The 10,965-nt window shown below is 44.5% G+C and overlaps 1 protein-coding gene across 1 annotated transcript; it reads right to left on the reverse strand.

Annotated features, from left to right (window-relative positions):
* Window positions 1–2,979: 2,979 nt before the first annotated feature.
* On the reverse strand, window positions 2,980–10,648 carry CRTC1 (CREB regulated transcription coactivator 1). Its single transcript, XM_042441613.1, has 4 exons — window positions 10,490–10,648; window positions 8,238–8,306; window positions 7,763–7,958; window positions 2,980–5,278 (listed from the first exon to the last, which is right to left on the reverse strand). Exons 1-4 carry the CDS (start codon window positions 10,523–10,525, stop codon window positions 5,067–5,069), a joined length of 513 nt encoding a protein of 170 aa, XP_042297547.1. The 5' UTR covers window positions 10,526–10,648; the 3' UTR covers window positions 2,980–5,066.
* Window positions 10,649–10,965: the final 317 nt, after the last annotated feature.

Genomic DNA, 10,965 nt, shown 5'->3' on the forward strand with positions numbered 1-10,965 from the left:
GAGCAAGCATGTTTTCTGCTGCTCCAGAGGATAGGACCCGGAACAAAGGATGGAAGCTCCAGGAAAAGAGATTCCAGTTCAACATTAGGAGGGACTTCCTGATAGTAAGGGCTGTTTGACAGAGGAACACACTCTTTCCTTGGAATCTAGTGGAGTCTCCCTCCTTGGATGTCTTTAAACAGAGGCTGGATGGCCATCTGTCAATGGGGATGCTTTGATTGAGAGTTCCTGCATGGCAGAATGGGGTTGGACTGGATGGCCCTTGCGGTCTCTTCCAACTCTATGATTCTATGATTCTAGGAAAAAGAACTTGCATGTAAAATCTGAGATGGAGAGGTCAGGATGGTGGTGGTACAACAGTCTTTCCCAAACTAGTCCCTCCCCATCTTGCTGCTTGAGGCTGGTGGGAGATGAAGTCCAGCTTTACTGTGTGGAAAGGTTTGAATAAAGAGGGTGGGAGGTGGGTCAAGAAGACCCATTCCATCTTGTCAACATCTCTTTTGATTTGTCATGCCTAGAACTGGTATTCCAGTTCTAGCCCACATCAAGGGGTTGGACTGGATGGCCCTTGGGGTCTCTTCCAACTCTGTGATTCTAAGGAAAATATGAGGTCTGACCCAAGCAGAATAAAGTGGTACTATTACTTCCCATGATCTAGACACTTGACTTCTACTGATGCAGCTTTGGACCATAATAGTTTTTTTAGCTGCTGAATCACACTGTTGGCTCATGTTCCGTTTGTGGTCCACTAAGACTCCCAGATCCCTCTCACATGTACTATGGTCAAGCCAAGTGTCCCTCATCCTATATCTGTGAATTTCATTTTTTTCTGCCTAATTACAGTCCCTTACATTTCTCCCTGTTGAGATTAATCTTGTTAGTTTTGCCCCAACTCTCTAAAATCTTAAGGTCATTTTGAATTCTGTCCTCAGAGTTCAGATCACATTTGGGGTGGAGAAAGGTTTATAATTCAATGTATTCCACTATTAGTACAGAAAAACTGGCACCACCTTCCTGCTCTGCAATCCCAATGCTTCAAACAATGAGTCTGAAGCAGAATAGAATTAGAGATCAGACTAACACTTGGATCAAGGCTCCACTCAGCTATGAAGCTTACTTGGTACATTTGCTGCCTTCCCAACCTAGCCTACCTCTGAGGGGTGTTGTGAGAGCTAAATCAGACAGCAAGGAAGAATCATCTATTTCTCCCTGAACTTTATGATGGAAGGGCATCAATGGCCAAAGTGAATGAGACCATGATCATTATGAGACTCAATCAAATTCAAAGCAAAACTCAGAAAGTTCCCTCTTTTAACTCACAATAGCTCCCTGCTTCCCCTAAGCAGAGACTCTATTCAGCTGTGATTCAGAGGAAAGCCAATACATCTAGGTCTGGGAGGCAGGAGGAAGAAGAACCCAATGCAGTTTTTAAAAAAGCAATAGAAAATAAGGTGCATAAATAAAGAATGTTATTATAAATGTCCCTAAATAAAACAGAATGATACGCAACAGGAAACATTTAAAAGAAGCTACAGTGTCCACAGCTGGAAGGAGAGAGGAAACATCACCTAAATCTTCTAACCTATTCCTTATGCTATGACCCCCTTGATCTTCAATCTTTGCTTCCAAACCCCTTTCTTCAAAACACTCAAAACCCAATGAACGTTTGCTCAGTGCAAGTGGTCCCTAGCTCCTAGTTACTCCAAAACAAATTGCACTCTGGTAAGAAGTGTCAGTGTATAGAGATAAGTTAGACAGATATTAAATTAAGGCCATTTTGTAAAACTACTTACAATTTATCAATAAACACGCTCTCCTATGTACATATGTAGAGACAGAGAGAGAAAGAGAAAGAAATAGCCATTTACATCTCTCTGTAAGAGTTATGGATCTCCACACACTGCCCTCAACCCATAAACCTTTAGCTTCTCCTCTGTCCTTCCCCCAAATAACAGACGCAAGGATTAAAAAAAAAAAGGATTCTGAAATGCATAGAATCCAACAAAAGAAGGCCAGGAACAGAGAGATGAATAACAGCGAGATCACAGGGAGCAACCAATGATCCTGAAGAGAACTGCCAGAGAGAGAGAGAGACTTAGACCTGGCTGCATCATACCTTCTTTGCTGATCTTGTCTTAACCAAGGGGATTCCTCCTGAAGATGACAAGAAGCCACAACCATCTTGAAATACGTGGACCATCTGGAGGACTAGAAGTGATGAGGCTCAAAGGACCACAAGGGTGAAAGGAGAGGCAAACCGAACAGGGTGGGCGGAACAGCACACCAAAGCGTCACGCAAGCACACAAAATCTGACAAGACCGTACACGGAAAAACTCCCACCCATTTCTCTTTTTTTAGTGCAAAAAATATGATAAACTGATGATGGCAGAAATGACGCAAACAGAAGCAACCATGCACTCATAAAGGGATTTCCTTGTGATACAAACACACACACACACAGAGAAATACAAATATAATGCCCATATGAGCATGTCAGTATTTTGGGACCTGCTGAGGAGGCCCTTCTCTCTGTCACACTACCTTCGCAGGCACATGAACAGGGCCTTCTCAGTGGCTGCCCCCAAGCTCTGGAACTCCCTTTCTAAGAAGTAAAGACTGCTACCCTCCTTGCTAGCCTTCCACAGGCAGGCAAAGACCTTTTGGTTTTGGCTGACCTCTGAGACTCACAGAAAAAGGGCCTTACTAATGTGCTGCGTTGCCCACGTATGTTTTTTTGCTTCATTTTAACGGCCATGCTTTCAACTGCTTTTGATTCTATTGTTAGTTTCATTATATTTTTAACTTTTGTATGATATGAACTTTTAGATATACAGTCGGCCCTTCATATCCATGGATTCAGCCATCCACGGCTTGAAAATATTCACAAAGATATAAGTTCCAAAAAGCAAACCTTGATTTTGCTATTATATACAAAGGACTATGTCACTGTATTCAATGGGGCTTGAACATCCACGTATTTTGCTATCCAAGGGGTCCTGGAACCAAACTCCAGCGGATATCTAAGGCGCACTGTAGCTGTTTAACATTTACAAGCTGCCTTGAATTCCAAGGATAAATAAGAGAAAGAAAAATAACTTGTGGGAGTAAGAGTCCAAGAACTGAAGCAGCAAGAGACATTGGGATGCAGAAGAAAAACTGAGTGAAGATGTGGTAGGACTCAAGCAAAGGGTTCCAGGAAGAAGGGTAAAATCCTTGGCATCCCTTGCTCGGCACATGCCAACTAGAAGGATTCAAAGGTGAGCTGTAACCAGCCCAAGCACCCTGTTTAAGTTAACATTCCCAAAGTATTCAGAATACCCCTGAGCAACCACAGAGATTGAAAAATGAGCATTTCATCAAAACATCCCATACTTCTACATGGCACAGCAAACAAGGGCTTTAAAGGTTGCTTGGGATTGGGCTGGGGGGGAGTAGATGCTGTCTGAAAAAACTGAAAACTGAACAGACAGCACACCTTACATCTCTTCAGGTGATAGCCGTCTATATATCTGCAACTGAGGCTCAGACAAGCTGGAGTGTGTTCATGTTGAGAGACAAGTCCTTTAAAACAATCGCTCCTGTGCCAATAAAAGATACCAATTTTCTGTATGTGAGGACTGAACACAGTTGGACCAAAACAACAGTGTGTGTACATAGGATTTTGGTGTGTGTGTGTGTGCATGTGTAGGGGGCTCCTGGGCACTACTATCATCAGGGTCTGCGTCCCTCTCTTCCCATTATCTTCAAAGTGCTATCATTCTGCTGTCCAAGGCAACCCGCTCTGGTGGCACCTCCTGAGTCACCTCAGCCAAGGTGCCAGTCTGAGACCCAACAGATTTTGCTCGTCTTTCCTAGGAGCCAAATATGCCATGCATCAGAAAGAACTTTTTTTAAAAAACAACAAACGTACATTGATTATATATAGTGTACACAAACTATCTTCTCCAAGCAAAGCAAAGAACCGACATGTTAAAAAAAGACCTGTTTTTTAAAAAAAAAATCTGCAAAAAGAGTGCCATTTGCATTCCTTAGGCAACGAAACGACAGGACTTGCAAGCACAGTTAGAAAAGTGTGCTCTCCCGCTTCTTCTACCAGCCCACCCCCCTGCAAAGTAAAAGCTCAGAGGAAAAACAAAAAGAAAAACACAAGCATCTTTTACCCCATTTGTTGTGCTGAGCAGAATTGTGTAGCTCACATAACTTTCTGTAAACGGCAGCATGCGTGCACAGGCAGAACTACGGTTCTCAACAACTGTCAAGGAAAGAGATTCGGGGGAAACAGGCAGGAGACTGTAAATCATTGACACCCCACCTCCCACTCCCCCAAACCCCAAAAAGTTATCTGAATCCCCCCCCATCCAATTTCAGTCTCCTTTTCCTTAGTGACAAGGGAGCAGCATAACATTAGTGGGTTGGTGGCTTCCCCACTTTTCCCTAGACTTCGTCGAACGATCCCCACCGAACCCAGGAAATCCCTCTCCCCTTCATGCAGAGGTGGCTGTCTCTGTAACATAAATCAAAGGCTTGGTAGTTTTACATAGATATTTTTTCCCCAAAAACAAACAAACATTTATCTTCTAGACAACTCTGTCCTGTCCCACCCCGGGACTGACCGAATGGGAAGGGGCTCAACCTCTTCTGCCACCACGTCCCGCCAAACCCCAAAACCTTTTAGCGCAAAGGCAAAACAAAAGGACCAAATGCTAGAAGCTTTGGTGGCAAGCAGAGAGAGCAAAGGGAAGGGGGGTTGGTTTGGAAAACAGCCTCTCTCAACAGCCAAGCCTGTGGAAGGGCTGGGAAGGGGGTGCTGGGGCAGGAGGATGAAACTGGCAAGGGGTAGGAGGGCCACTCTGCAAGTGTTGAATAAGTGCTGCTAAAATTGGACACAACAGTGGAGCTCTGGCTCTTGGTAGCTCCTAAGGCAGGCCAGTCCTTTCTCCCTCAGAGTCCCGGAGCAGCTCGGACACACTGGAGGGGGGGCTTGGTGATCTCACGTGTGCACGTGCGTGCTCTCTCTCGCTCTCTCCGCATCACCCCCCCTTCCTGCCCACCAGTCCTCTGTCCACTACAGCCGGTCCATCCGGAAAGTATCCTCTGTGGCGGGATCAGCAAGGACCATGTCTGGGTCATTGAGCATATGCAGCCCATCCAAGGTCAAGGGGTCGATTTTGAGTTCATCCAGAGGAAACTGGGAATCCGAGTCGAAGCTGACGTCCCCTACCCCGGCTAAAGAGCTGGTCAGGTCCTTCGACAGGCTGGGAGGCGATTCTCCAGTAACTGGAGGGTGGGGAAAAAATAGGAGGAAGGAAGAGAGAGAGAGAGAGAAAAGAAAGGATACTTTTGGTCAGGATCAGTCTGTTTTTCTTTCCACCTAAGCCACTTTTGGGTGGTCACTGCCTCTCCCCCAATGGACCTCCTGAAATGCCCTGTGTGGCCTGCATATTTCTTACTCCTAGGCTAGCCTGATCTAGCCTGATCCCTGATTCACCCAAGAAAAAACAAAGCAAAAACTGCTCCCAACTGATGGCTTGTCCACTCTTGGCTTGAAGATGCTCAGCAAGGGAGAGTCCACCAGTCTTCTGAAAGGCAGTATGAAATAATGGCTACAGGGCTGGACTGGGATTGAGAGACTCCCAGGATGGCCTTAGGACAGTCAGTCTTTCTGCATTATCTACCATACAGGATTGTGTGGAGAATAAAAATAGTGGTGTGTGTGTGTGAACAATAGGCAACCCCTTGAGGATGAGGGGCAGGATCCAAATGTAAAAAAAGGAATCACTGGTGCCACTATCAGCCTGCTTTTACACAGCTGAAGCCAAATGCCCTCTAACCAAAGCTCCAAAAGGTTTGAAAATCAAGGCGTTCTGGAATTTGAAATGCAGCTTCCGTGCCATAATTCGCTATCACTGCTTTTCTTAAAAAGTAACTTGCATTATGGAAGGTCACAAAACCTGAAAAAGTTCACTCCAAATGTATCTAAAATGCCCCTGAAAAAGTAACTTCTGAAAATTAACTTTAAAACGTTTCTCATTAACTCCTCTCAAAAGGAATTGTAACTTAAGCACATGAACTCTGAATCTTTCCTGCTGGGCACTGTCTTTATCTTCTCTAGTGTTATAGCCCTTCAAGGATTGTTGTTGTTGTGCGCCTTCAAGTCATTTCCGACTTATGGCAACCCTATCCTGAGGTTTTCTGGGGCTGAGAGTGTGTGATTTGCCCAAGGTCATCCAAGGATATGGGGAGAGTTCTGGCTGCATTCCAATGTGTTAACTACCATACATACTCAATTGTAAATCGATCTCATGTATAAGCCAAGGCCAGATTTTGATATGACCCATGGATAAGTCAAGGGTAAAACTTAGGGGCATATAATCATTGATCTAAAGGATGAAGCAAAGGAAAACACTTGCAAAGAATTTACAAAATTCCAGAAGGCACAGCTGTTTGCAATCACCCTAAAGGCTGGATGAATGACATAGTAGAAGGAGGGTCAATGCTTCCAGGATAGATTACACTCTTACATTTCACCAAGGGTTTTGGGGTCAATTTTTTGACTAAAATTTCTAGACTTATACATGAGTGTACAGTGGTACCCCGGGATACGAATTGACCGCGTTACGAAATTTCCAGGATACGAAAAAGTTCCATTGCGAAAAAAAACTGTTCCGGGATACGAAGGTTTTTTCGGGTTACGAAATTTTTTTTCGGCGCGAAATTCAAACGCGACCGCTAGCCGCGCTTTGGAAAAGCCTTTTTCGGCTTGCGAAATGCATCGGGTTACGAACGCCGCGGCGGAACGAATTAATTTCGTAACCCGAGGCACCACTGTATACAGTAGGTCTGGCTACAGGGATCACACAATTGCTCTGTTCCAACAACTCTATTGTCTGCCCATTTCTTCTGGGCACAATTCAAAGGGCTGATTCTGACCTATAAATCTCTTGACAGCTTAGGTCCAGGCTATGTGACAGTCTGTATCTCCTTGTATGAGCTTGCCTAGATCTTGAGATTCTCAGGAGAGGTCCTCCTTTCAGTCCTGTCACCTTCACAAGTATAACTGATCCGGGATGTGAAACAGTGGCTGATCCAATTTTGTAACTCACTCCTTCCTATCTTTCCATCAGTTTCATTCTGGCAAGCTTTTAGAATTGAAGATTTTTGAGGTGAGATTAGAGGGTGTTGCATTGTTATAAATGGCACTGTACATTTTAACTCTTTTCTATCCTTTTTAAGGGTATGGATTAAATTTTAATATGGTTAATAGTTATAGCAAGGACATTTCTATACCACTTATCAGTGAACTAGCACTCCTTAAGCAGTTTATAATCTGTAAACAGATTGTCCCCAACAAGCTGGGTACTCATTTTACCGTCCTACGAAAGGATGGAAGGCTGAGTCACTCTTGGAGCCCTCCTCTCAGATTGAATTTACAACGTTGTGGCTGCAGTACCAGCATTTAAACTCTGCTCCACCAGGGCTCCCTTTAATTTTAATGCTATTTTAATATTAATGTTTATGTTAGGCATCTTTCAAGAATGCTATAGTTGTGTATTCCTGCATGGTCCTTCCAACTCTAAGATTCTAGGTTTTGTATGTTTTAATTATATTGTAATCATCTAAATTTGTAACCTGCCTTGAGTCCCAATCTGGGAGAAAGGTGGTGAATAAACAAAGACTATTATCCTCATCCGCTTCACCATCCACCCAAATAGAGCAAGGTCTGAAGGTGTCCCACCCTCTGTGCCCAGAGAGCTGCCCTACCTGTTAAGATGATGTTGGGGATGTTCCCATGACTGGTGTAGCTGAGCTGCTGGGTGTCCTGTAGGCTGCCATGGCTGCCGGTGAGCCCCATCATGGCGGCCTGGGAGTAGTTGAGAGTGGAGCAGGGGCTGTAGAGGCTGTTGGAGCTGATAGCATTTTCAATCATGTTGAACTGCTCGAGCTGGAGGAAGAAATCCTGGAGATAAGGACTTAAAAAGCTTTGGCAGATTAGACCAAAGGTCTACCTAACCTCGTATCTGCTTTCCTCCAGGCAGAGGAGGAAGACAGCCTCTCCCAAATTTCTTTGTCCCTAGCAGTTAGTATTATGAGACAGAGTGCCCCTGTACATGTAGGCTCCATTTTGATATCATGGCAGACTTCTGTAACAGGATGCCCCTCCAATCAGACTGAAGTCTTTCTAGACAGGCCTTACTTTTAAGCATGAGTGTACCTTAAACGAAACATTGGTACTTACCGTGAAGGTTCCTTTTCTGCAATGTTGGGGAGGAAATCCTTCCTCTGGGTCTTGCTCCTGCTCTTCTTCCTTTAGGCAGGGATTCAAAAACTGTCACTCAAACTCACCATCCCCTAGGAGGAGAGCCAGACCCTCCTCCCCCAGTGATGGTATGACAAGCTGTGGTTACAGACTACTAAAAACTACTCAACATAGACATTCCCAGGCTAAAATCCAACAAGGGCTGGGAACGGATTTCCTCCCCAACATTGCAGAAAAAAACCCTTCATGGTAAGTACTAATGTTCTGTTTTCCTCCAGTGTGTGTGTGTGTGGGGGGGGCAATCCTTCCGCTGAGACCTATCTAAGGGTCATGTTACTACCCATAAAATATTCCTATGTATGTACGAACTCCTTCAAGACGCATCTCTCAAATGTTGCATCTGCAGTGGAGCACCTGTTGATCTTATAATGTCTAATACGGGACGATAGGGGAAGCCCAGGTAGCCGTCCTGCAAATCTCTAGCCAGAGAACCCCTGTCCTTAGAACTGCTGATGTAGCCATACTGTGATTGGAATGTTCCTGGATCCCCTTTGGTGTTAGTAAGGACCTTGTACATAGGCCAACTCAATGCACCATCTCAAACAATGAGCCAACGTCCAAGAAGAAACCTTTTGACTTTTCATGGCCTCCTGAAAGGACATGAAGAAGAAATCTGACTGCCCCAACTCCCTGGTCTTCGCCATAAACCTTTAATTCCTTACATACATCCACTCTATGCCACAAATCTTCCTGTGGAATCTGTGGGTCTGAGCAGAATGATAGAAGCACCACTTTCTGTGCTCAGTGAAAGGTGGGATTTACCTTAGGGACAAATGAGGGACCCAAACAAAGAACCACTGAATCTTTATGAAACCACACACAATTCCTTGGGTACCGAAAGTGCCCTTAGTTTAGATACCCTACAATACCTTCAGTTTCAGGAATTTCAACTCCATATCCTTTAATGGCTTAAATGGTTCCCTTAACAGAGCCTTCAGCACCATATCCAAGTTCCAGGAGGTCCCTAGACACAACTGGGGCGGAGGGGAGGTCTGGTTCTCCACCCAGGAGATGGTGAGTTTGAGTGACAGTTTTTGAAGCCCTGCCTAAAGGAAGAAGAGAGGAGCAAGACCCAGCGGAAGGACTACCTCCCCATACTGCAGGCAAAATGGATATCTATTCCTATTTGGGCCTTCACATATAAATGCTAAAAAACAATAACCCCATAATACTGCAATCCTTCACACAAGAGATAAGCAAGCTTTGGGGGCAAATTTTGCACATGTTCAACCCTGGAAACCTGCCAAGAACAGCACAAGGGATGAAACATTTCAGCTCTTACAAAAATAATTTCCATAGTTTTCTCCTAGCTCTGGGGAAAAAATAGTGTTTCTGAGCAGTCTTTCTGCAGCAATCACACATCGCAAAGGTTTCAAGGAATAATTTTGTGCAGATACATGTGGGGGTCATTATATATTAATGGCCTCCACATCCCCTAGAAGGCATTTTGGGCATTGATTTTTTTTAAACCCAGCTGGTATGGGGGGAGTTTCAAATGTGGTGCAAATACCCACCGCACACTCTAGGGGTATGGACATTTTTACCCCCGGGGACAGCATGCAACCCAAGGAGCACCCTTTGTTCACCCCAATCTAGATGTTTGCACCAGGACTGACTCTGCCACTCTGCTCAGCTTTAGAAAATTGCTCCTTCCAGAGAGTTCTGGAACTAGCCAATCTCCTATGTAGGTGAGGAAGGAGACCCTGCCAACTGCACAGAATGGTGTGGAACACAGGCCATAGACTGTTTCCTATTCCTAACTTTATTCCAAAAGGTGCAGGCTCCTAATGGCAACTCACACATGAGATGTTAAGGCACTATTTCTTGAGGCAACTTTTGTTGAAACAATCTTAGGCCATGCAATGCAGAAAAAGGATCCAGTTATATTCTCTGAAATGAATAGTTTGGGATAATGCCAAAACAGCAATTCACTTAGGTCTCCTAAGCCTGTTTAGCAATTCTGTTTACTTCTCAGAGTACAGTGTTCAGGGATTGTTGGAGCGGCAAAGTGCGTGTATATATATCTGCATGTAAAGCAGAGTTCGGAAAAATTGTTGGGTTTTTTTAATTTTATTTGGATGACAACTCCTACAAGCTGTGATTCTGGGAGCTGGCATCTAAAATAGTATCACTTCTAAACTGTGGTGCAAAGAAACAGAACGCTTGCTCACCTGGTGGGATAACGCATTTGCCTGTCTAGTTGTCATCTGCTGATCATAACAAGAGTCTCCAAAGACGCTCCCCAAGATGGATGTTTGCTGTAAGTAGAGAAAACAACACTTAGCACTTCCTGGAGCCGAGTCCCTCTGATTCTCTGATGAAATTCCAGCAATGAAAAAAGCTGCCCCAGCGGCCCACCTCATGCACATTTAAGGGCTCCTCTTAAAGCCAGTATCGCTAGCTGATTTAGAGAAAAAAAAATCTGGATTTCAGAATTAACAGTAACCTTATTTTAACAGCATGTCTAAGCAGTCTAGTGTGAGTTCTGGACTAGGACTAGTTTTAGGTGTCAATATCCACTGAGCCATGAAACCCACTGGGTGTGCAGGTGTGGGGAACTTTTGGCCTCCAGAGGTTTCAGACGACCACTCCCATAGTCCTTTGGACGTAATGGTGGACTAGATGACCCCCCAAATGCCTTTAAACT

The sequence above is a fragment of the Sceloporus undulatus genome, chromosome 10 (assembly GCF_019175285.1).
Source record: "Sceloporus undulatus isolate JIND9_A2432 ecotype Alabama chromosome 10, SceUnd_v1.1, whole genome shotgun sequence".
NCBI lineage: Eukaryota > Metazoa > Chordata > Lepidosauria > Squamata > Phrynosomatidae > Sceloporus > Sceloporus undulatus.